Raw genomic sequence first — 27,158 nt, 5'->3', positions numbered from 1 at the left:
TTTCAACAATATTTGCAGTACAAATAAAGCGTCTGTCGCTTTAGTTAATCCCTATTTCGCTGCAGTGCATGGGATTTATAAATGGTGTTTTCGCTAGATAATAAAACAGAAGAAAAGAAAAGGCGCATGGCACATGACTAGCACAGAGAACGATTTTGTGCATGCTGCGTCTTTGACGTTTAACTGCAGCGGAGCTTCTCAGCTGCGATTTCAACGACTGGAACTTGTGCCGCTGGTCGTCTGCGGTTGCATCGAGGAAAGCTTGGACGTTCGGAGTCGACCCATTTTCTGCCGTGGGCCCTACCTCGGATCCGGATAGTGAGAAAGGTGCAGCGTCTCACTTAACTACAAGAATGCCCTATCAGTGCGGTTTTTTGGAACACACTGGTCATTTTTCGTTCACGGCGTAATTTTGATGGCCACAGTACCAATTTGTGAACATGGTAAAAACCTACGAACTAACAAAATCAGAGAATGGTGTCATCATTCGCCTAAGTGATTCCTGGGGCCCTATAACGTAAAACTATTCCAATATGTATTTATTCCAATCTCCTGACGTCAAATTTGCGTGACTGCCGACGCAAACATAGGGCGGTGACCCACAGCGTTGACTGAACAGCGCAATCAAACGCTGTTCTAGTTTATAGGAAGTTACTTTTCTTTGGTTTCCAAATGAATAACATTGCCTACATTGAGCGGTTTTTCATTTGTAATTGGCTGCCAGCAGGCGAGGAGCACGCTCAAGTGGAGAGGTTTCGATTTTTAGCCAGCGCACCGAAAACTGATAACCGGATGAAAAGGGTGGTCCCGGCGTCCGCAATTGGACCGCTTTTCCTTACTTATCTTGCGGTGGATGGTCGAAAATCGAGGCGGCGTGTAACGGAAGGCTAAGAATGCCGCTAAAACAGCTCCTCAGCAAAGAAGTGTTGTCAGAACGATGTTGCATACGTGCCGCAAGGGCTCGATAACGTTAGGCGGCCATTAAAGAAGTTTTGTTATACGCAAAGAAACCCATGCTCTCCCGCAGGTGCGAGTAGTCAGTGCCTGGGCAATCAGCGGTAGCCATCTTTCATTCCTTTCGGAACGGGGCAGCCTGCGGCTATTCAGCGAAAAATTCAGTTTTGTTAGGCATATTAATACATCTTTAACGCGTACACGTCCCTTTGACGCTGGGAGTTTTCGCTGTTTTGTGACGTCGCGTGGCAGGCAGGTGAAGTGGGCGCAGCCGGAAAACTTCTGACCAATAGCCCAGGACTAATGGCGAAAAGGCGTCGAAACGGAAATAACATTTTTTTTGTTCAGCCCAATCATGCATAATCAGTGTGAGCACGTAATATCAGATGGGGATCTATCTCGGTTTTCGTGACCGCGCGTGACAGACAGGCGAAGAGAGGGTGGCCCAAAAAAGTATTTGACCAATCACGGAGGGCTGATTGCAGAATTGGAATAGAAAATTTGGAATAGCTTTACGTTATAGCGCCCCAGCATTGCTTTCGTCTGGTCTCGTTTCCGCTAGCACAGTGGCCGCTATTATGGCCGCTTGATTTTGAGAAGTGACTTCGTTGAACAGTCACGATGGCGTTACCTGCCAATGACAACTGGAAATGTTGATATGGGAGGCGACGTCAACGAATAAAAAGCCCGAACAGCCGCATCACTAACTTTGAAAGGATCCCCTTAACAGGGGCGCTGGAAGTTCAGTGTGTACATGTCAAAATAAAGCATTCCCCAGCAATGCTCGAGGTGATCTAAGCACGTATCTTATGTGCTATTATGGCGCCTAGAACTACGGACAAGTAAAATGTATTATCCTTGATACGCTCCTAGAGTCACAGGCAGCTTGTTGCGAAGACTATGCTGTATCGTAGAAGGAGTAGGTGCCTTTAATTACGCCGTATGTTGTTCTTTCAGAGCTATCTTTTATTCTGTGTGACGTTCCCTCCACTCAAACTATGACGCTGAAATCAGAAAAAAAAATATTAGCACTGAAAGTCTGTTTGAATTATATGGACACAATATACGTGTGCCAGTTAATGTTAATGCAGAAGGGGATAACAAGAAAAGTACAGTGATTAGTACATGAGTAACCACAGGTTAGACACGTTGTATAGCGTATAGGAACAAAGTTTACTAACACGATTATTATATATATTATAAAACGGACTGCATCTTAGCATGCCTGTTCGTTCAGAACATATCCTTTGGGAGCCTATTCAATATATGAGAAACACAAACTTACCGTGCACGCTTACCGAACCTCGTACGAACGTGTGGCCGTATATCACGGTCATGGAACCGAGACTATGTTAAGGGTATGTACTATAGTACGAATTTAGGGGCTTTACGCACAAGATTTATATGTTCCCGGTTACTTGAACACAATCATTCCGAATGAGACCATATAGAAATGAGGAATTCGACAGAAATACATTGCTTCCAAGGAATCCAAAGGCGTTGTCCACGCCTGCGCCATTCCACACAATATATGGTGCTACAAACTCATGTACGACAGCTTCGTCGATCACAGGAAACAAATTCTCTATAGCAGAACCCACTCGGAAAGGTCCTGTGGTTTCCCTAACGGAAAGAATAATCTAGACTGAGCGAAACAAGAATGTGGAGGAGAGACGGTGAGAGAGAGGGCAAACTCAGGGAGGTCAACCAGAAGCAAGTCTCCGGTTTGATTCCTTGCACGTTATTTGAAGAAAAGGGTGTTAGCAAAAAGGGCGTAGGCAAGCGAAGTAAAAACAAGAAGTGCTGTAGGCGCTTACTGAGTACGGCTGATCGCAAAGAAGAAGAATAATGCTTTAACAGTTGTCTGACGGGATATAGTATATTACACCTTTGTTGTAGGATTGTACCTTTCGAGAGAGGTCGGTCGACTATGCTTAGGGCCCAGGGGTGGCGTTCACGTACGCCTACGCCTTCCGAATAGAAATGGACGACACAACAGCCTGTGACCACTGCTGTGGAGAGCAAACCATTACCCATAATTTGAGGCAGTGTCCGCAGTATTGTGCACAGAGGCGGCTGCTTACCGCTGTTCGCTACAAGCATATGGATTGTTTCCATTGCGCGGGTCATCTGCTACAATATACTGTCCCACTTTTCACAGAGTAAGTATAGCATGTTTCAGAAATGCCGAACGACCGTCCTCGTGACAGGGCAATGACAGTGTCTCAAGCTTCGAGATAGGGTCGCTAACATGGCGTAGCAGCAAAACGCCAACGCAGTACAACCATGATCAGGAGTTCGGAAATACTGTCGTCGAGAGTAGTGGCTTGCGATTTGTTGGATTTTTCATCGAAGTGTTACCGTACTAAGTCTATTGGCTGAGCTCTGTAGCTTTTCGCGCGTAAGAGAACGTATTCCTCATTTTTTTTTATTGTAGTATTGATCACAATGCTGGAAACTGTACATTGTTAACGAGATCTTGTATTACTGACATGCGTCGTTTAGCGCAGTTATTTATCCCGTCGTGAACGCGGAGCTGTCTTCTACGTCAGCGATCCGAGAATGATTTCCTTTAGTAATGACGCAGCAGCGTTCAAAAATATTGGACGAAGGCAAAACGCATATAGGCGCTGTTGTCCAGGATAATTAGGAAGACATTTATAATAGCCTACAGAAGCTAAAAAAAATTAGCGCAGCCATTTTCTTTTACTTTAGAAATGGTACAGCAGCACAATACACGTGGGTGAAAACAAGACTTTTGACACAGCGTTTGTGTCCGTGTGTCAAGTCTTCATTTCCTCCATGTCTTTTCGTGTTGCTGAAGCCTCCATCCTGGTTATGTTTCCCCGGTGCTTCTAGACTAGATATCCTGATTGTGTAATACGCGGACGTGTACTAAAAGACAATGCTCGAACCAGTAACTCGCTATTATGTTTTAGTTCAAGCCATTTGACACTAAATGAAATTTGTAACGCTTAACACCATGTAACACCATGGCGTATATTAACCGCGTAAAGGTTTCTTTTACGCATGGCGCAGCACTCAGTAAAGAAATCCATTTACTCGCCCAATACTTTTGTTCACAAGACTGTGCGGCGAGCTGGTGGTCCCCGGGAAATCAGAATTTAGAACGTAACCCAAAAATGTCATTGCAAATAGGGGCGCCATCATTTTGAAACAAGGGCTTGCAGCCCTAAATACTGTGAACTGAAATTTTCAATGAATTACTTTATGCAACCGTGAATTTCAATGCCGAACTTGACTGAGGTCCGGAAAGCGCGTCTCTTAGTGAGGTCTTTGTTTGCCGATAAGATATTTTCATTCATTTAAGAGTGTCTTCCTGTCATTCTGATAATATGCAGAAGTCACTCCATTCCCCTTCGAGAAATATAAACGTGCAGACAGTGATGGCTTTCCCGGCCAACAAAGCGTTATGAAAATCCTTGAGGCACGCGATATGCGAATCTGAACTTTAGAGGTTGTTCTTGACGCCACCTGGAATGGAAATACAAAGTTTAAGTAACTGTTACGTGGTGAGAAAGCTGACTTTCGCGACAAATGAAGGGTGCACGCGAACGCGTGCGGAAGTTGAATTTTTTCCTGGAATTCGGAGCCCCCTATGTTATTGAAGCGATAAAATGGCCACGGGCCTCTTGCAACGGGCACAGATGCATGCGCCAATCTTTTTTCACTGTTTTTGCTCCTGTCTGCAACACAGGCGACGCAGTCTCCGTCACAGGGGCAGCTCTGGCAAGTCTTCAAGGGACTGTGACGCTTCAGTCGCCCAATGTGGGACCCCAGTCGGAACTGGCCTGCTTCTCGGTGTGGTACCACATGTTCGCCAGCCGGGGCGCGCGGCTCACGGTGACATTGGAAAAATCACCCTCGCCGGGAGGTGCGAAAAAACGCTTGCGGCTCCTTTCCCGACGAGGCCGAACCACAAGCGACCGTTGGTACAACGTGCGGAGGACAGTGAGTCTGGACGGCGTCAATAACAAGGTATATACGCCGCGCACTGCATAATTACGCTGTTCTTATCCCGAACAATGGCGACTGAGAAATGTTGCGCCACGCCATGCACATGTATGCCATCGTGAGCCAGTTATCTCAGGGAACGCCCACATTTACACTGGACGATAAGTATTGACAGAAAGTCTACGCAGAAAATAGGACTGTTTTGTCAGCAGACCTGTACAGGGGCCATATAACGTAAAACTATTCCAATATGTTTCTATTCCAATCTCCTGACGTCAAATTTGCGTAACCACCAACGCAAGCACCGGGCGGTCACCCGCAGGGTTGTCTGAACAGACCAATCAAACGCTCTCCTTGTTCTTCATAGGAGGTCATTTTTCTTTGCTTGAAAAACGAATAACATTGGCTACACTGAGCGGCTTGTCGTATCTAATTGGCTGACAAGAGGCGAGGAGAACGCTCAAGTGGAGAGGGATTCGATGGGGCCGAGCCACTGCCCTGAAAGTCGATAACCGGATGAAGAGGGTGGTGCCGGCGTCTACGATTGGTCGGCTTTCCCTTACTTAGCTTGCGGTGGCTGGTCGAAAATCGCGGCGGCATGCAACGGAAACTCAAGAATGACGCTAAAATGGACCCTCAGCAAAGAAGAGTTGGCAGAATGAGGGGGTAAACGTGCCGAAAGTGCTCGAAGACGTTACACGGCCACGCAAGACGTTTTATTTTACGCAAGTACACCCATGCTCTCCGGCAGGTGCGAGTAGCCAGCGTCTGAGCGATCGGCGGCAGCCATCTTTTATTCCTTTCGGAACGGGGCAGCCTGCGGCTATTCCGAAGAAAATTCAGTTTTGTTCGGCATATTAATGCATCTTTATCGCGTACACGTCACTTTGACGCGGTGAGTTCTTGCGGTTTTGTGACGTCGCGTGACAGGCAGGTGAAGTGGGTGCAGCCCGAAAACTTATTACCAATAGCCGAGGACTAATGGCGAAAAGGGGTCGAATCAGAAGTAACTGTTTTTCTTTTTTCTGTCAAATCATGCATAATCAGTGTGTACACATCATATCAGACGGGGAGGTATCGCGGTTTTCGTGACGTCGCGTGACAGACAGGTGAAGTGGGGGTGGTCGAAAAAAGTTTTTGACCAATCGTGGAGGGCTGATAGCAGAATTGGAATAGAAAAGTTTGGAATAGTTTTACGTTATAGCGCCCCTGATGTTAGTGAAAGTGAAAGCTATATACCTGCTACAACTTATCATGTAATGAAATGCAAGGAAGGGTACTACTCGCCGTTTGACAGACATTCGCCATTTTCTTTCCGACTCCTCAAGAGGGCACCTATTACTTCTGCACTATGACCGGCACCACTGACGCAAGGCGAACAGGCTGCGCTGGTAGACGACAGCTCCTGGTGCTAGGCGCAATGATTATGTGCAATGGGTGCTCCTCTCTTGCGCGAGTCTTGACGCTGTTACGAAAGCAAATTAGAAAGAAAAAAAACCAGCAGCGTGGCCAAAAAAGTGTTGATTTCCCCTCCTGGTCCCTCATAACAGGGACGCAATAGAGAAAAAAAGATTTTACCTATGTTAGTTAATTACCCGTGTACAATCCCGAAAACGCACTCTTAGCGCGAGAACACGCTTCATGAGCGAGAAACGACGGTAAAAGAAGAGACGGGTTTGCGAAGACACCTTGAAATTCCCCACACGAGCTCGTCGTGGCCCCATGAATTTTGATGACGTCTTCTCGGGTCGGTTTAAAATCTTATCGGCAAGAATGGACTACATTGTACTCCGAAATTGCCAATCAATGAATACAGGAAATTTAAAGAATTTTCATTGAACTGTAAAGCTAGAAATGCGAAAAACAACTTTGGGACCAGGGACGTCACTCTGACGCTCAGGCCCTGTGATTCCTGCGCGAAATTCAAAGATTAAACCTTGTCCGTCATCTTATCTGTTAGTGTAGTGAACCAAATAATGCAAAATGACCGCTTAAAATGTTTCCAAAGCGCTCTTATCAACTCGAACTGATTAATTGCTTCTGCTTAGTGTTATGTTATTGTTCGTGTGCTCATAACTGCACATGCAGTAAATTACTTATGCAAGTAATCAGAAATGCAATGAGCCATTATGCACAATCTTTATCAGTTTCTGGGGTCAAGGAAGAGTGGGACAAATTTTCGACTTCCAGGAAAGGGTCACCTCGCTGAGGATCTCGGGTTGGTAAAGTCAATGTCAATGTATATTCTGTTACTACTGACGTTATAGCAAATTATTAGCGTGTCTTAACTTGCTCGCAAATTTCTTATCGTATAAGGTTAACGGGGTTACTATAGAAGTGTGCGGCAGCAAGAACGCTACTAGCGACGTCTTGTGATGGTTCGCGTAACCCCAATGCCTTGGACATGTCATCGTGTTACATACCAAAAAAATTATTAAAGGGTAACGCGTTCACGATTACGACGTTGTCGAAAATTTAAAACAGCAGCGAAGAAGGTTGAATTTGGTTACTCTAATAATAGCTCTGGTTTTGTCTCTTTGAGCTGGCGGAAAAGCTAAAGTTTGCGGACAAGCTGAATCTCCAAATTGGTACAAGCTTTTGAACGCGTTACGCACGTGTTTTACGAACCGTGTTTACGAAAGTGTTTCCGCTGTCCCGAACCATTGAAACCGGCTTCTTTGGTGGACATCGCGGGCGGGGGGGGGGGGGGGGGTAGGCACAATTTTATGTTTCTTTTGCACGCAAATGCAGGAGTGCAGATTTTCCGGCTAGTGGGGTTCGTTGCATCAATTGAAGTCATAGCGCTGGATTGACACGGACACGAAAGACGACATGACGTGCGGTAGCTATATATAGCTAGCGGACGTCCTGTCGCCTTTCTTGTAAGGGTCAATCCAGTGCTATGGCTTCAATTGTTGTGCACAAAACCTAAATTGTGTGCTTTAACTGTCCTCATTGTAAAAATTACTTATTGTAACGCTCGAACTCACAATACGAGCGTCAATCCAACGTCTTTTGTTTCTGTATATTAAGAAACCGAATTGTGACCCCAAGTTTAAATTTGCACAGATTGGGGCCATGCATGCTGTGTGTGGTATGCGGTCAATGTTTTAAGGTTTGTGATGTCATTAGGCGAATTACAGAATAATAATAGAACCGTGCAAAGAAAACGGCTTCCGCAATGGTTGCAATTCAGAAGGGTCGCACAAGTTTGCATTGTGTGCGTGCGCGTGTGCGTGTGCGTGCGCGCGCGCGCGCGTGCGTGCGTGTGTGTGTGTGTGCGTGTGTGTGTGTGTGTGTGTGCGTGTGTGTGCGTGTGTGTGTGTGTGTGTGTGTGTGTGTGTGTGTGTGTGTGTGTGTGTGTGTGTGTGTGTGTGTGTGTGTGTGTGTGTGTGTGTGTGTGTGTGTGTGTGTGTGTGTGTGTGTGTGTGTGTGTGTGTGTGTGTGTGTGTGTGTGTGTGTGTGTGCGCGCGCGCGAAAAGCGAAGCTTGAAACAATAGTGAAGTTGTTTACGGCTTACGATTGATATTTAACCGTTTTTTTATTCGCAAGCGCCCGTATATTGTAGTTTACGCTGTTTAAGTTGGCATAGGACTGTGGTTGCGTCAGTTCCGTTAGTCTGAAATTCCCGTTACATATTATGGTAAGGATAACCCTTGGACAATCTAAAATAATTTTTTTCACACATACACAATATTGTTTAGATAGAAAGCTGGGAAACGCTTAATAGCGCTGCTTAAGCGGCCAGAAAATGCAAGACATGTAATCCAGAAAAAAAAAAGAAAATGAAATCATGCTTGTTCATTATGTAGTGTGCCCACCATTGTGCTATCAATAAGACAAAGCACTTAGCTTTTTTTTCTTGCTCACATGTTTACTGAGTCATGCAACAAGTTTATGTTGAACAACTACAAACAGGGTGATACTATCCGTGGGCACAATGTCCTAATTTAAAAATTTTTGGCTTTGTAGGGTGTGAAACGAACGAGTGTGACATCGTGCCAAATATTTCTACTACGCAGATGGAAATCGCCGTTCAAAATGCGCCCTCTTTGCGTAAAGACGGCTTGGTGGCTCTAGGACCACTTAAGTTAACCATGGGGAAATGCGACGTTCTTACTGACGGGCTAGGTAAGTCTGATCATCTTTCGCTTCAATTCCGAATGCATTTTTATTGCGTATTTTTAGACACCCTTTTTTGCTTAATTTTAGCCCCCTCCGATTATGATTTCTTCTGTATTGTTGACATGTGCAACGGCTGCAATGCGATGACACTTTTTCTTCCGGAGACTGATTGTAGTGGTGGATGAGTATGTGTTTCCGTTAGCCTTACGCGGAAATATTTTCCAAGCTAAAGTTTGCAGCTCAAGCGCCTAGCGTGATAAGTAAGTAGGAAAACGTAATTGAATATAAAACTAAATACGGAAAGTATTCCCCGTAACCCAGTTGCCAGAGTGGCGAATAAGTTAAAATATATCGCTAATAGGTGCGCCTTAGATGCGAGTGACGGTGTCAAAAGGAAACAAAGACCTTGTATTAATAGATTGGTGAAGTTTGCTAACATTATGAGCCTAAATACCGTGTTCTTTTTTTTTCTGGCTTTTCTTTCTTGGTATTTCTAAGTAATCACTGCTTGAAATACATTTTGTTACTTTCGCAGGTTACTGTGACTTTGAGTTCGACACGTGCGGGTGGACAGCTGACCCCGCATGGAAGAGAACGTTGTCCAAAGAATCAGTTTATGGCACGGATGCGTTCTCGGGACCATCAGGTTCTGGTGGGTGGCCTTGCTAATATTTTATCCATCTATTATTTTTTGTCTTTCACATATATAGGGAAACAAATTGTCGGGTTCAGCGTCCCCAAATTTCACAGTGCCTAATGAGGAACGTCGTGTATCGGGAGGGCTTCGCAATAATGTTAACCACCCAAGGCGGTTTCACGCGCACGGAAAGCGAGAAAGGCGAGAGTTCTTGCGACCTGACCCCATGAGAATTAATGTGGCCACTACTGCCCGCAATCCAACCCAGCACCTCGGGTTCGGCAGCAGAATGTCATCGCCGCTGGGCCTCGTAGCGGGTCTGCCTGTTAGGCGAAAGCGGTACGAACTTCTTCCTCGTTTATAAACGCAAAATATCAGAGGAGTCGCCACAGATGTGGCCGGCAATACCAAAATTTATAGGTACGAAAAGTAACAATGAGAAAACAAAAAGTAATCAAAACACGAAAACTCATAAATGTATAACATATTGGACCAAACACCAACAGAGCAAGTCACACACACACACACACACACACACACACACACACACACACACACACACACACACACACACACACACACACACACACACACACACACACAAACACACACACACACACACACACACACACACACACACACACACACACACGCACACGCACATGCGCACGCACGCACGCAGGCACGCACGCACGCACACACACACACACACACACACACACACGCACACACACGCACGCACGCACGCACGCAAAGGACACACAGAGCGCTGCATATTTTGTCTTATTTTCTGTGTTTCACTTTGTCTTCACCCGTGCAGAGTCCTGCGCTCTCCTTCTGCTGTTACGATAAACAACCAGCAAACCAAACTTGAAACGTAACGAAGGCGTTATGCTTCAGTTCAGTCTTGATAAAAAAGACGGGTGAAAAATAAAGCTATTGCCCTGTATCAACGATGGGCGACAACTATTTGCAAGCAGTGTAAGCCCTTGAATGTTTCTCTGATTTCTGAGTGTTTCTTCGAGGAACGAAAATCTTAGCGAAATAGGCGGATCGCAAACCAGTTTTTCACTTCCTGTTTTTTATTTAGGAGCATTTACCGCATGGCAAAAGAATAGAGGAAAAAGTTTATTAAAAATTTCCATGTATGTATTGTGCAAGGAACGATTTCATAGAACCGATCTATCTCGACTTGCAACTGTTCCGGAAGTCCATGAATGCGGATAGAAAAATTGCTAGGGAAATAATTGGAGCACTTTAACAAAACCGATAGCTCAAAATCAAAAGCTGTCCACGACGGCGTCGTTCGTAGATGCTGTGAGACTTTCGGACGCTAACAATGTGTACCGACAGACGAAAAGCTGCCGCAAAGTGCTTCAGACGATTACCCTAGCCCGTTGACTCCGTAGCAATAAAAAAACAAAGAAAAGAAAACGTGGCTCCCTTTCGCGGAGCCTCCGAATATTCTGAAATGAAGAATCGTTGGGTTTGCTTCGTCCCGTCTAAACGCTTTGAGGATCATAAGTCACTTCCAGCCGACCCGCGGCTACTCTTTATCAAGGAGGAGGAGAAGGAGTAAATAAAGAGCGAAGGCAGGGATGTTAACTAGAAATGCGTCTGGTTGGCTACCTTACTCTGGGGGACGGAAAAGAGGGAACTGATAACGCCGGCGGGAAAACTTTTGTGCTTCAGCCTGCAGAGACAACTTTTCGTTCTTTTTCTTTCTTCTGATGACGTCATCATCGCGTCAAAGTGGGATGTTTGAAAATCATAAGGTCACTACGCCACGTGGTAGCACTTCCGCGTACTAAACCCTGATGTCCGGAATAGATCGATTCGGATAATAGCTTAATGTAGGTATTCGACATCTAAACTTTGTAAACAGGACTTCAACGATGTAAGTTGTTTCCATATTCGTCATCTGTTTCGTGAGCCTTTTTTCGAGATCACAAATAAAGCCTCCCCCCCTCGGAATATGAAAACGAGAAATAATTAAAAAAAGAAGACCAACGTCTGTCCTCACTTTCGTCTCTTGTTGGAAGCGCTCGCAGTCGTGTTTCAAACGATTGAAGCCTGCATGGCATTTCAAAAAATCAAGCGTATTTAAATTTCTCTTTAACGCGGGCCTAACTTGGACCATTGCCGGTTTCGATCTTCACGACTAAGCTGCTGATCTTCAACGCTGGACGACGTGGCGAATGGCTTCCTTTATTTTTTGATGGGTGTGCGGGTTTTTTTCTTCAGAAACACAATTGAGAGCAATCCAGTCAAGACTTAGAAGTGCGCAGTGACAATATTTTTCTTAATATATTAAGGGCTTTCTTCAGAGCGCGGGAAAAAAACTCTCACTAGAGTTAACGACATAGAAACAACTTCACTGAGTGTTTTTGAGCGAGATGTGGTTTTTTTAAGTGCGCGACTCACGCCGTAAAACGAAAATTTAAACTTTCGTCTACATAACGAATATTAAGCAGATTTGTTACTAATGATGCAATTGGTAATAAACTCGTTAGTTCCAATAATAAATTATCAGTGAAGTAGTAAACGAAGTTTTCACCAATAGCACTTCGAAAAACAGTCAGAATAACTAAAGATGACTACGAACTATGCGCGGTGGGTATGACATATATGATGTACCACCATGGCGTTAATGCGTCGTTCTAGTTGGGTGATCTTAGTGGTATTATGTAACCACGCAATTACGAGCTGTTTCGCCACCTAGAAGATTCTCTAGACGTTCCGGCTTCTTTAGGGGAATAAGGAACAACATTTAGTGTGCAGGACAAAACAAGAACAATACTCCACCTTGATGCCCATTTCGTGATCTTGAAGCGAAACGAATCGTTCGTCTCTTGCAGTGTATGCCATAGTAGTCACAGCATTCCACGCACCACGTGACGGTGCCTTGCTCACTAGTCCAGAGTGGTCAGGGCAAAGCCAGCCTCAGTGCCTCGAGTTCTGGTACGGGTACGGAGGAAGAACTGCCCCAAGTTTACAGGTAAGTCATAAATGCGGCGTTTTGCGGCTTTCGTAATTCGATGTTATTCGCAACAGGTGGGCGACGGCGTTCAGGGCAGCAATAAAAAATGCACCGAACCCACGCACTGTGGGAAAAGATGCAAGCAAAGCTTTGCATGCTTTTGCCTTTATTGAAGATAATTAACGGTGATTTCGGCGGTGAACGTGTAGTTTCTTCAGCTTTTAGTCCAATAGGAGAGTGGTGAGTTGTAGTTAAACCATTTCTTGCGTGCACTACTGCTGTTTCTCTGCGTTGTCCACGGAACACAGAGGGAGACGTGTTTGCTTCAGGTGCTATTGCTCATCATTCTTAATAATCTGTGAGAGGGCTGAACATTGACATTGCCTCATATTGCACCTTGCAGCGTGGCAGAAGCGGTTTGCGCCACGTTTCGCTGGGTTGCGAAGACTCTCCTGTTCGGCCCGACGCTTCTGTCGGGCTTTGATGTCCTTCACGCTGAGTGCATGCTTTGGAACCATTTCGATGGCGCGTGTTTACGGGCTCCTTCTGCATACGTGGCCAGCACGTCGTTGAGACGCAAGCTCAAAGCTCTGTCTTCGGGCTATGGACGTTTGTAATATTTACGCTATAACAGCCAAGCGCGCGACAACTTCAGCGCAGCACCTGCGTTTTTGCCGCATAGTATGGTAGTATGGTAGATCACGTTTCATAATCGTTCGACGTGGATGGCTATGAAGAACCAAACAGCGATAACAGCTTATAATGATAGGAATACCATCAGTGCGCCTGATGCCGCCACATGCAGTAGTTTGCTGGCGTCATCAATTCACCTTGCGTTGCCGTTCGCAGCAGTTCGTGTCACCACAGCGCTGTCCTCCATACTTGTTGGATCAACTTTTGTAAGATTTATAAGATCAGACTGTGTGGAGATTAACAAGTGGCACAATGTTTACGCATACTTAGACAACTCCCAGAGGAATTTCTACATGAACTTTTGTTGTGTGAACTATGCGCTAAGATGGCAGCAGCAGCAGTAGCCAGCAGCCACGGCCATGAAAGTCCGGGAGGGTCGGCAAAGATAGCGTCGCTTTAAATAGTGCCAACGGCCAGGAGTGCTTCATTTCACTGCGACTCCCAGTAATGACTCCGGCAACTACCTGGAGCACACAGAGCGAGAGAGAAAAAACAAGGGTAGGAAAGGCAGGGAGGTCAACCAGAACAGCATCCGGTTTGCTACCCTACACTGGGGGTGGGGGAAAGGGGAATAGAAAGAGGAAGAAAGGAAGAGAGTAAGCACTGAGTACGTGTGGGAGGGACACCATACACAAGGACACTATAAACGGTCTCTTAAGCCCGTGCACTTCAAGTACTGCACTAGTGCACGAATCGCTTTTCGAGCCAGTGACGGGTGTGGCCACGGTCCGAGTATCTTTGACTCGGTGAACGGTCTCGAGTCCAGTCGGCGTAAAGTTGCCCGCAGAGAGAGGCGTTGGACATCGTAGCGAGGGCAGGTACACAGCAGCTCCTGCAGGTGCTGGATGGTCTCCTCGCACCCACAGGAGTCGCACATCGGGCTCTCGGGCATTCCCATACGGTAGGAGTATGCGTTCGTGAACGCCACTCCCAGCCACAAGCGACACAGCAAGGTTGTTTCGACGCGGGAAAGGCTAGATGGCAGTTGTAGCCGTAGCGTGGGGTCCAGTTTATGTAATCTGCAATTGAAGACACTTGAAATCCAGTGTTCTTGTGACTTCTTGCGCGCAAGTAGGCGAAGTTCTCTTGCAGCGTCCGATCTCGCCAAAGGTGTTGGACGCGTCTTGGTATCTTCGTGGGCACACTGGGCAGCCTTATCAGCGAGGTTGTTGCCGACGATGCCACAGTGAGCAGGAATCCATTGAAATATAATGTGGTGTCCTCTTTCCAGAGCATGGTGGTGTAGTTCTCTGATGTCAGATGTCATCTGCTCGTATGTTCTGTGACGTAATGCGGACTTGATGCTGTGAAGGGCTGCCTTAGAGTCACAAAATACGACCCATTTCTCTGTTGGCTCTTCGGTGATGCACATCATAGCGGCATGGAGAGCTGCGAGTTCTGCCGATGTAGATGTAGTCGTGTGCGACAATTTGAATTTAACTGTAACGTTCTTGGCTGGAACAATTATGCCGTAAATCTATACCATTTTCCTTACAGTCTTCCGTGTGCTTTAAATTATTTCACCTTAACGCTGTGTGATGTAAAAGCGACTCATATTAGTGAGTGCTCAAGAGGTGAAGTGTATTCTCTAGGCGCAGAGTTTCCCTCTGTCCTTTTTTTATGGTAACGTGGGTAGAGTTGCTGAGAGACAGCACCTTTCTATCTTTTTTTCTTTATTTGTTTCCATTGCGAAAATACAATACCTTCAGCTGACAATCTGCGAATCTGGAACTCAAATCATCGGGGGCGTCTGCGATGCATTAGATACTCCGGCAATGCCAGCAGACACTCGCGATGTAATCCAACATGAGAACGACTGGAGTACCACAAGAGCTATCGCTGTAACAAAAATGTTGGCTATTTAATTGTCGAACAAGATAAAGTTACCGCATAAGCTACGGCCGCTGGGTATCATTGCGACTGTTAAACCAGTCCAAAATAGGTGTGCAAATGGATGAAATAAAAATGTGTATTGCCACACACACACGCACGCACGCGCGCGCACACACACACACACACGCGCACACACGCGCACACACGCGCACACACGCGCACGCACGCGTACGCACGCGCACGCACGCACGCACGCGCACGCACGCACACACACACACACACACACACACACACGCACACACACACACACGCACACGCACACACACACAATAGAAAAGAGAACGTTTCGGGAGCATGGGAAAGGGCGACGTTGCTAAAACCAAAGTTTGGACCGGAGGGCAAGAAAACGTTTAGCGGCGGGAAAGCGTGACACAGCCCCCCCCTCCCTCCGCTCACCACAGCCACTCTCAAACTTCAGATGCTAGAACGAACTCCCGCGACAGCACGTGCATCTGACCAGCCGTGGTTGCTCAGTGGCTCTGGTGTTAGGCTGCTGAGCACGAGGTCGCCGGATCGAATCCCGGCCACGGCGGCCGCATTTCGATGGGGGAGAAATGCGAAAACACCCGTGTACTTTGGTTTAGGTGCACGTTAAAGAACCCCAGGTGGTCGAAATTTCCGGAGTCCTCCACTACGGCGTGCCTCATTATCAGAAAGTGGTTTTGGCGCGTAAAACCCCATAATATTTTAGCACGTGCATCTGAAAGAGTCCAGTTAAGGTTCGGCGACGGAAGCACCCGTTTGAGTACAAAAACTAACGAAAGAACCGAAGGAGGCTACTTGGTTCGTAACAACTACACAAAGAGGTCCAACCAGTGAATTCAGTTATATAAAGAAATTATACGTTTGAAGGCATATATTTGTTGCGTTTATAATTTCTACGTAGCGTTTGCTGTTTGATGACAAACAGATTATGCTGTAAAAAAGAAGAAAGAAAGAATGAAATAAAGGAACTAATGTGATAGGAGTTATTCTTATCGGACAAGTTGAAGACGCACAGCTGGAAGAGGAGCGCAAATCAACACAATACAGATTGAGATGGGATCACCTACATGGTGAAGATTTAAAATGCCATTTAGAGGTCTAATTAAACAGTTTTTAGTGGAGCTCATCCAGTATCCTTCATCTGTCCGGCGTTTATTTGCGCTTATAGAGTTTCTCACTATTTAGTGAGAAACTCTATGTTTGCACCCCTCTTCCAATAGTTAATACGATATTTTTCCTTGCCAGATTTGGCACATGAGCAACGCTGCCTCAGGAAAATTTATCCCCCAAGAAAAGTATGAATCTCTTTTTGTTTTACTAAAACTAAACGACAGATGCATTCGTTCTGTCGTATCTCGCTCCCGGATGAAGAAGAGGAGCAACAATGCGATAACAACGCGAACAACAGCCATCCAACGTTCACCAGAGTAGCATCTATCTGGTTAACTAGCTTCCTGTGCCAATGTTGATTCAGTCTCAAGCTCGCCTTGTGCGAATGGGCGAAAGAAATATTCGTAAGCGGCACCGCATTTACACATAGATAATTTGAACACATGAAACGAGATCGTGGAAGCGAATATACATTGCGAAAATTCGCATTTCTTGCGTTGTTTTCCCTGCGCTGCATAATATCCTTGATGTGCATGGTTACATCAAAGTACATTTAAGTCGGATTTGAAGACATCACGAATTCATTGGAAAACAATTTTCGGTAATTATATGGCCATTATTCTTCGCACGCAGGTGGAAGTAAAAGCGAATGGAAAGAGTGAAGTTGTGTGGCAAATGCCGCTGTACTTTACAAAGCACCTGATGCTGGCACGAGTACAGATCGTGCAAGAGAAAAAATTCCAGGTAAGCACGAAAACTCAACATCAGCGTGCAAATTACGTTGTGTCCTCTTGCTTCTTTCTGCTTTTTTTCTCTATTGTATTTATGCATTACCTTGTTGTTTGCTTGTGCCCATACGAGTTCGTTAGCTAATTCACTAGTTCGGCGAACTCGAAGAAATGTTGTAAGCGGCCAACTCGAATGTTTAAGCATGAGCTGTAGCAGTGCATTCTCGCTGCCAATCTCGGGTTCGCCCAATCGTTCTGGGGATTTGAAGGGCCTGATTCCCCTTCGTCACAACTTTGTATAAAGGATGTCTTTTTTCTCTCGCTTAAGCTACTGAGCTCCTCTCCGATGCTGAAGTGCTCGCCGTCTTTGCACACATATCTCTGGCAACCTCGCCGCAGCTCTCCCAGCGATGCTCCGCTGCTCTCGACCCCGTGACCGTGACGCGGCGAAATTTCCGCAATACTACGGGGTCAATATATATATATATATATATATATATATATATATATATATATATATATATATATATATATATATATATATATGCCGGGTGTCTCTGCAAAGATCTTTGGAAATTAAAAACAAAGAAGACATGAGATGTTGGAGATGGCGCAATTCTAATCCGTACACCGTATGACTGAAGCAGGCGGATGTTCTTCGAACACTAGATTAAAATGCATTATCGATTAATGCACAAAAATAATCACTAATTCTTTTCAACCAAATACCTTGGAGCACATATTGCCATTTACAGGAGCACATATTGCCATTTACAAATTGCAGCAAGGGAGATCGCAGGGTGGTTTCAATAGGAAACAATTCTCAAGATGACATCAATTTCAAAATAGTATTATTAACCAAACGTTGCGAGCAAATGCACTCATGGTCCACCTACTTCCCCGCTTCAATGCATAAAACGGTGTCTCGTTAAAAAAGCAAGTGAAACGACAATTCATTCTTACTACTCGTGTGATGGCACCGTATCTCGAAAACACGATTCCCACACTTATATTCTGAGAGCATATCTCTTGCAGGTTAACCGGCTACGATTTATAAATTGCAATATTTGCCATAAGATAATTACTTACAAGCCAAATTAGTGATTTTTTTGTTAATTATGCGATTATGCATTTTGATTTCTCGTGCAAGTAATGGCCGCCTCTTCGAGTAGGCAACCTCAAGGACTAGAATTGTGCTATCTGCCACAGGCGAGTTCTTAAGAATAACTAAAGGATTCGCACAAGGACCCGGTACATAGTGGTTCATACAATAACTAAACAGGCACTTCTTTCTGCTACCCTTACGGAAGAGCGACTCAGCGCCAAACACGGAGGAAGGAAACTAAGGAGAGGCCCTACCCCCTCCGCGCGCTAGGAGAAAAGTGTGGCGGAAATGACGTATAGGTTCTCATTTCTTTTGCTGCTTTTTTATTTTTTTTGCTGCACGGCCACGCCTTTTGGGCCACAATGGCGGCGTTGTTCTGATTTTTTGAGCGCGCACACGTGTTGCTCTGGTAGGTTTCGTGCCGTGGCAAAGGCGCTGTGTGGGCGGGTTTGCGTTAGTCACCGTGTCTTGTTGCGCTGTGTTACCTGCACCGTGCTCTGCCGGATGTTGCGCGAGCGCGCGCGCTCCGCGTGCGAAACCACGCGCAGCGCGGCGTGGTTTCGCGAAAGATGTAAACAAGAGAGGAGGGTGGCACAAAAGGCGGAGCATCGCCATGAGCAACGCCAACTTCCGGCTTCACTTTTGCTTCACAAAGAGTGACGTCAGGGCCTCTCCTTAGTTTCCTTCCTCCGTGGCGCCAAACATCCGTGACGCGCGGAGAGACAGAGCATCTGCGGTGTTACCGTTTTGCGTCATGTCCCCGAACACTGCTCTCTCATTGGTGGAAGCGCACGTGACGTCGGGGCTGTTTACACCAATGAAAGTACCTTCTGGCACCTCTCTCGCCCGGCCCGCTCTCTTTGCTCGCTACGGACAGCGCCAGCAGCACAACACTGAGGAGCACACTAAGAAAATCGAATATTTCAAAATTCTGTTCAAATCAAAGGCGGCTTTATCTCAAATTCCATTCAAGAAAAGCCTGTAGAAGAAAATAACACAGCTTGAAAAGTGCCCAAGCACTACGAAGTTTGCCAATAAGGCAACAACATGCGTGTAATTTATAGAGCAGCACTAAACTTCAGCGACAGCCGACAGTTGTCGTCAAGATTCTGGGGCTGCGTGCTCGACGCTGAAATTGCCTTGAAGGTCGTGGTGATTATCACCAAAAAGCATAGAAATATAACTTTTGCGCCACCTATTTGGTATTTCAACTCTGATGATGACGACGACGATGATGATGATGATAGCGACAGTGACTCTCAAGAGACTTCTCGAAGGAAGTAATATTGTTGCAAGTTATCGGTTGCAGTATTTATTTCTTTCTGCGGCCAAATATTAATTTCAATTTATACTACCTGGTTTTGTGTTTTCTGGATATGGTAAATGTTACCTCTGTTTTAATTTGACTCTAACGTATGTCAGCTGACTTTGCGTTCTAATCTATTTTATAAGACCTATTTTGTTAGTTGTCAGTTATACATCTAGGTGCGATGATTTTATGTTAAACTTTGATTTATATGATTCGTGTTGTTAACTGTTTTCCATGTATAATTACGCCACATCACTGTCTAATTTTTGTTCTTTTTACCTTTTGTTTGTTCGGTGCCGGCTTGGTATCTTGAATTTACTCTGTATTTCTTTTATGTCATAAGGAGCAGCCGGTCAGCCTCGAGGCGCCAAGATCTCGTAAATACGTAATAATTAAACTACGCGGGGTCAATTATTTACTTGTCTCTTACAGCCCTTACAAAGTAAGAGTTGCAGAAAGAAAGAGAAGGTTATAGACACACCTAAAATATTAACATGCAAATTTATGACGAACGATTAGCGCGAAAGGACGCCACTAAGTTGATGCGCACGCTTTGCACTCAGTTTCTTAAAGAAGCAACATAGTTGAGCTGTTTAACACCCTCTTGTTTGAAAATTCGGTTACGGCTGGCCTGCCGTAAAATAGACTGACAATGGCTGATACATTAAGACATTTACAAAATGGACCACTGTCGGAGGACCTCTTGCTAGGCGCATGGCCACAGAATTGGCAGACGACAGAGACAATGCGTGCACTTTCACGTTTCCTAGGTGACACGGGCCTGGACTCACGCCTGTGATACCAGTTGTGTAATGTATCCTTCACTTCGTTCCTCCCATTATCATCCCCCATTGTGACCCTTTTTCTTCCCCTCTTCCCCTTCCCTTACGTAGAGTAGCAGGCCAGATGCTCCATTATCCGGCCGACCTCTCTACATTTTCCAATCATTAAAATACTTCTTCTTCTTGCATCGCTAAAGCGATTGTTAGGCAAGCAAGCGGTTGGTAGGACATTCATCAGAGAATAAAATGGCAATCTTACATGAAGTTTGCGCAGGGAAATTTAAGCAAGATTTGTTGCAAGCAACAGTCGTTTACTGTGTTCCACTGATGCGGCCTTCAATCCACTCCAGCAGTTATCTGCCGGCTTGTATGGTCCCTGACAAAACTTTCCCCATGGCTAAGCTTTGCTTGCTTAGAACGGTGGTCTTTAACTACCACTTATGGCGAGGTGTAAAAAAAAAGAACTGTTGCGTCCGCGACTTGATGGACATACTTGAGATAAAGCCAAATTGCTCACAAAGCCCGCAACGTCGCATTAAAAAGGTGGAATGGAGTTAAAAGCAATGCACTTATACCAACGTTCAATAAATGACATTGGCTACCTTACCAACCTCTGTAAACGCAATGAAAAAAAAAAAAAAAGAGACCACCTATGCTTGGACGAGAGACTTCGAACGAAGATGGAGTGGCCTTAATGTTGCAGCCGATTTGGTGTTATGAAAACAGTTTTTGCATCAGTGAAAATCAAGGCGCAGATATCTGAGATGAATTGTGGGTTTGCTTCAAGTTTACTTTATTCTTTAACTTCGCTGTACTGTACAAAATCAGCGTAGATCTAGCGTCGCAATGGACGGCGTCTGTACAATATTTCAGTGTAGATGCATAATCAACCTATAGTTTCCGGCGTTTTTTTTTTTTTGTTCTTAAAGTCGCATTTGCGCACTCGTACCTCACTGCTTTTTTGAAGGTGGTATTCCGTGCAAAGTTTGGGACCGACGCGACTCAATATGTGGACTTGGACGACGTCGTCCTGCGACCAGAGCCCTGCGTCCATCCAGTTGAGTGCAACTTCAATGACGGCGTCTGCGGCTACATGAACGACTTCGTGGAAAACTTTCGCTGGCTCGTAGGAACGGGTCGGTATGAGCAGCCTGGATTACAGCCACTCGTGCCTCGTGCAAGGGGTACGTGCAAATATTTCGACGCTCAGTCACTGCGCATGTCCTGCGGCTATGCCGCTGTCACTTTATCCGCTTCGAAGGTTAGCACGAGCAGCGGTGTTACTTAAAGGGACGCTAAAAGGAAAAAAAATATATTTTGCCTTTAAGAGCAAGTTGCCCTGCCCATCAATAATATGAAAAACGCCACGCTTACCACTGGCTTGGTAAGCCGGTGGCCACATAATCACTTCATTCCAATCGTCTGATGTCAACGTTACGTAATTGTCGACGAAAGCATCGGGCGCTTACCGATAGCGTTATTTGAACAGCCCAATCAAATTTGTCCCTTTTTTTAACAGAAGGACAATTTTATTAGCTTTGAAAGTAAATAGCATAGCCTACCTTGACAGCTTTTTCGTATGTAACTGGTGCACAAGAGGCGAGAAGCACGCGTGAGTGGAGAGGGTATCGGTGGGTCCGAGCTAGCGCATCGAAAGCAGATACCCGGATGCGGAGTGCGCTGCCGGCGCCTATACCTTTGGTCTGCTCCCCCTTGCTTAGCTTGGGGTGCCAATACGGAAATTGCGCCGGCGGGCAACGTAAGGCTTAAAAGGATCCTAAAACAGATCCCCAGCGCGAAAGAGTGGGCAGAGCGGTGTAGTATGCATTGCCGAAAGGGCTCGACAATGTTATACTGCCACCCGAATGCCTTTTGTTATACTGCGAAAAATACATTGTCGCCGGCAACTTCAAGCAGCCAGTACGAGTGCAGTGCGTGGGCAGCTATGTGTTATTCTTGTATGCATTTTTAACGCGGTAAGTTTTCGCGGTTTTGTGACGTCGTATGACAGAGTTTAACTGAGCACAGCCGAATTTGTTTTTGTACCGATAACGTAGGTGCTAAAGGCGACAGAGGTGTACAGTTATATATATCTTAATGTGGCATATTCCTACATAAGCGGTGTGCACACGTCATATAACGTAGTTTTCGAGGTTTTCGGGAAGCCGCGTGATAGGTTAAGTAGGCATGACCCGAAAATTGTTTCGCCAATCCTGAAGGACTAGTGGTGGAAATAAGATTCGCATGTAGATACAAATTGGAATATCTTTACGTTATAGCGCCCCAAAAGACGGGGGAAAAAGGAAAAGACGGGGGGGGGGGGGGGGGCGACGTCGCTTTGAATTTCTCGTACTAGTTCGCTCGGCGAGAAACAATTCGCACCGTGGCGTTTTCTCGTAACTTTTTTCTTTTTTTTTTTTGCACTGCTCTGTTCTGTATTTCTCACTCCAATTTTTCGGTGGCTTGTAACGCCTGTTTCAAATAATCTAAATATGTTTTATCAAAAGCTAGAAGTTGTGTACTTAGGGTTCTGCGCGTCCACCAATATTTACCTCCATATATTCTTATATGGGCCCCACAAGCCCATTGTTGGCTTGGGCGGGCTCGTATTTGTATGTCATTTTCGAAATAAATAAATAATTTATATATATATATATTCTGTAGGGTTTTTGACAGCGCCACCTTGAAATCCTCTGCGCCATTAGCAATATTAGCCGTTGGGGACGCACGCGAACAATTAATTTGATACCTGAAGCATAAGGAAGCTACTTTTGTAAGCCACTTATTTTGCGTCGAAGAAGCCTCTTTGGCATTCATTTGCCTAAGTCACAACGCTCAGCGGTAGCTAGCATACAAAGGAGCTTCCGAACTTGAACATTTGCAAAAATAACGAACGCAATAATGAAACGCAGCACGAAAGAAAAGAAAAAAGAGTGGACAGGGTACCGTTTCCTTTTTTCTTCTTGCTGAGTTTCTTTCTTGCGATCTTATTAATGATATGTCTAGTATGCATTAACAATAGGCCGTCAGCAAAAAGCTTTTAATAAATATGGATTTCCAAGGATTTCGTTCCATTGTCATCGCTCCCCTGCCTCAGTACATCTAATAACGTTTTCGTTACAACTGGTCATCACTGGTTCTTAGCCATAACCGCTCGAATATTTTACGCACTTCTAGCACACGTGAATATTCTTCGTGAATAAGCGAAGGGGGTTGCGTGAGAGGGTTACTTATAATTTGATCAGCAGTGGACGAACAAGGAATAATTCACACAGACATCTGCCTCGTTCTCCCGGTGTTGACGAATTTCCTATCGAATAAGGGAAATCTTGTTCGGACATTGGACTTACCCCTCCCACATTACCTACGTGCAGATTCACCTCCATTCGCCTACCTTGACTTGACCGCGGGCAAGTCAGACCCCGAGGGTCCAAGTGTACACAGGCTCAGGGCGGGTTACGATACCGTGCGGCTACTTAGCCCTCTGTTCGACGCTTCAAACGACAACACCCAGCTGTCCGTTACGTACTACAGGCGAGGACCAGGTAAGTGCCACTATAGTGCCCGTGTTGCGTGAACGCCCAAGTATTAAAATGTACGCGTTCGTAGTTTTACGCGCGCTGGTGTTCTGCAAATACGTGACGATCTCGCGTGATCCAACTGCGCACGCGCAGAACGAGGACCACCTCGCGTCTCACGTGTGAACGCTCAATCGAGGCACTTCAGCAGAGCACTCTATGCATAATCGAAGCCCTCTGCTGGCAGCTTTCGCGAGGAACTGCACTAGCCTTTGTCATCAAGAGGGCTGTTAATACTGCTGAAAGCTGGGCTAGTTGCTTAATAACAATATGTACACCGGTTAGATGACCACGCTTGAGGGAGGTTCGCACTCCGTGCTTCATAAAACATCACAAGGGCGTCTATTTTTCGTCCCTCCAAGAAGTTTGTCAGGAAAGGAAAGTCACAGGGAAAGGTGCTCAGAACTTTGCCCCTCAACACCATGGAGTGACAACAACGTAAAACAACACCAATGCGTAGTTCCCGAACTTAACAAAAGCGTCGCCTAGAAACCTGCTGGTTCGAGGCAAGCTTCGCCGCGGTAGTTTTCTCGTCTGCCGGCAGAGGGCGCAAATATGTATGCGAAAGTAATCATTGTGTATTACTGGTAAGCCTCCGCACATACTATGGCGTACGCGAAGTTGTGCAGGTGCTCCAGGTATGCCGCGCTTGAAGGGTGCCTCACCAGGCCACATAGCAAATTTTGGTTACGCGCTGGATGTTGTTCCGTGCCCTCTAAAGAGGGCGGCCCACCAAAAGAAATTTTCAGATTAGTTCACAATAATAGCAGAGATAGAACTATTTGAAGTGCCAAGAGCCCATGATTTCAGAAGGCGAGCGTCACCACCAACATAGACACCTTCTCAACCTGCCTCCGTATAGCATCCGTAAGCGAAATTCCATCTCTACGTTCTCCCATACCGGAGCCAGAAGGTCTCGTGACAAATAAGTAATGGGCTTCGCCTTCTTTTTTCTATTTCTGGCATTTGTGCTGCGCGGCGCACTTCCGGTGAGACGGTCTAGCTCTTGCGTTTGTCTCGTTTCGCGCTGAACGAAAACACCTCATTAGCGGTATACATCAGTGATACATGGGCACTGAGGCAGGCGCAAGCTGATCACAGAGCACAATCACGCCGTGGACCCCGGTAAAAAAAAAATGATCGTTTCGTTTTTTTTCTTTTGTTTGGCGTGCGAATGTAGGACTTGGGAACAAGTAGACAAAACGCCGCATCTTGATGGGGGCGAAGTTCAAGAAACGCCTATGTCTGGTGCTGTGGGGGGCACGTAAAAACCCTCTCGCGGTCAGAATTAATCTGGAGACGCCCACTACGGCGTGGCTCATGATCAAATCGTGGTTCTGCCACGTAAAACCTCAGAATTCAATTCGATCTACACAGACAAAATGGAAGTACGTTCCTCTTTGCCAAGAACTTCAGACTTTCGGTTTGTAGTTTTTATTATTTCTCTATACCATCCATTGTCGTCCATTGAAGCTACAGGTGAAAGAAATAACTGATGTGGCCATTAATAATTCTAGAATTCACGCGTGTCGGCGAGTGACGTCACCACGCTGCCATGTGCGTAGGCGCGCTTGTGCGGTTGACGTCGACTATCCAGGTGGTGGCGCGGCGCCCGCGAGGAGAAAAGCGCACACGTTTGGTTTGAAAGTTGACCTCTTTTCGCGGCGCGTATCGGTGTAATACTTTGCTGGCACGATCCCTAGTGCGCAATTTTCGCAGTGCACTTGTCAGCTCAACATGGCCAGACCTGGTGACGGGCCCTCTAACGAACGCAGAATTCTCATGTTTGCGTGCACAGGGCTTTTACGCATGTGAAAGTAAAAAAAAAAAAAGAAACGTCAGGTATAGTCTCGCGCTTTGTCACATATGTCAGACGAGTATCACTTGACTATAATAGCCCTGTGTGGCTGCACGGACGCGAGAGATGAGAGAATAGCACGTTAATTGTGACGCTAATCAATGCGTGGTGGTCCATACTGAGGAGAGAAAGGGCTTAGCAGCCCAAAGGGTAGAAAGTAGTTTTATTATTATGTTGTGCTAAAAAAGTGACTTGTCTAAGATGTATCTGCTTAATAAATGAAATGTTCAAAAAGAGAGTCATAACGTTCCGGAAAAAAGGATTAAAGTTCGACAATTTTATTTAATAGAAGTAATAAAAGTGAAGAGGCAATTTACTAACCAATTTTTATAGTGGTAATTTCAAGTTTGAGCGAGAAAAGTTAACATTTTTATATTTGTTCTATAGATCATCATGACCTTAGGAATTGCATGCAATGCCTTTGAGAGCAAAAATCTGCATATACCCGCCAGAAGGAAAAGCGCAGCTATCGGTAGTCACTTAACATCGTTGATCGAATTGTGCAATATGTATAATAATACGCAGATGATACGGTTCTTACAGCATGTGCAACATGTCATTTTCTTGCGTCACTGCTGAAAATTTTCCCGTTTCTTGTGCCACAAACGACACGCTTAAGGGAAAAATATTTGCAAATATTCATTCAAGATAAGCTGACGCCAGTTAGCAAATAATACAGCCGAGAGCTACTTAATGCATGGCGGTAAAATAGCTCTGCAAATGACGGACATAGACCCGCGTAAACATTGTAACTGGCAAATTTGTCGCAGACAAGCACTTTGTATTGCGCCTACGTTGATTGCACGTCGTGTACCTTTTAAATAAAATATTCCCATTTATGCGCCGAGATGTTCATTCTGCTTCTCTTGCGCACTCGTTTGTCCTTCACATTGCGCAGATATAACCACGGCCAATGTCTCCGTGTCCTGCTACGGAAAAGCCTCCGACAAGGCGCAGACCGAGTTGCAGTCCACTGTCGAAATGCCCGAAGTGTCCCAGTGGACAACGTTGAACGTGACAGTGAAACGGGGTGCTAGCTGTCAGCTGGAGGTAAAGGTTACTCGGGGCCAAGACACCAACGGCACCATGGCCATCGCGTCGGTACAAGCCACAGTCTCGGAAACAGGTAATGCTTGTATCTTGGGAGTGGGAAAAGGGAAGTGCCGAATATAATTACGATTCTACACGCAGGATACAGATATTCTGACAGCCTCGCATTCCAAATGTTAGATCAGGAACTGGGAAGATATAGGCAACAGATACATTAGACTACTGGATCCATTGCAGAATTCTGTCTTCACTCGGTACCTTTAAAAATGCTGGAAGCAGTCGAAAGGCAAGCACCGCAGACTATAAAAGAAGAGCGCGAACAAGAGGAGACAAAAGATTCCGCTGTTTCCCTCGTCTTTTGTTGATCGAGCTGTTCTCTATCATGTGCAACATTAA

The 27,158-nt window shown here is 45.6% G+C and overlaps 1 protein-coding gene across 2 annotated transcripts in view; it reads left to right on the top strand.

Moving 5' to 3' along the window:
* The window catches only part of LOC126537871 (MAM and LDL-receptor class A domain-containing protein 1-like), a 242,010-nt gene that overhangs the window by 61,781 nt on the left and 153,071 nt on the right, over nt 1-27,158 (top strand). For both annotated transcript variants that reach the window (XM_055074502.2, XM_050184968.3), the window contains exons 13-21: nt 190-327; nt 4,673-4,953; nt 8,952-9,060; nt 9,590-9,706; nt 12,550-12,689; nt 16,986-17,096; nt 21,244-21,460; nt 23,651-23,821; nt 26,611-26,838. In XM_055074502.2, the coding sequence (XP_054930477.2) occupies nt 190-327; nt 4,673-4,953; nt 8,952-9,060; nt 9,590-9,706; nt 12,550-12,689; nt 16,986-17,096; nt 21,244-21,460; nt 23,651-23,821; nt 26,611-26,838 (1,512 nt within the window). The remainder of the gene's footprint in view (nt 1-189; nt 328-4,672; nt 4,954-8,951; nt 9,061-9,589; nt 9,707-12,549; nt 12,690-16,985; nt 17,097-21,243; nt 21,461-23,650; nt 23,822-26,610; nt 26,839-27,158) is intronic.

This window comes from Dermacentor andersoni, chromosome 4, assembly GCF_023375885.2.
Source record: "Dermacentor andersoni chromosome 4, qqDerAnde1_hic_scaffold, whole genome shotgun sequence".
Taxonomy (NCBI): domain Eukaryota; kingdom Metazoa; phylum Arthropoda; class Arachnida; order Ixodida; family Ixodidae; genus Dermacentor; species Dermacentor andersoni.
This window is presented reverse-complemented; position numbering and strand designations above follow the sequence as displayed.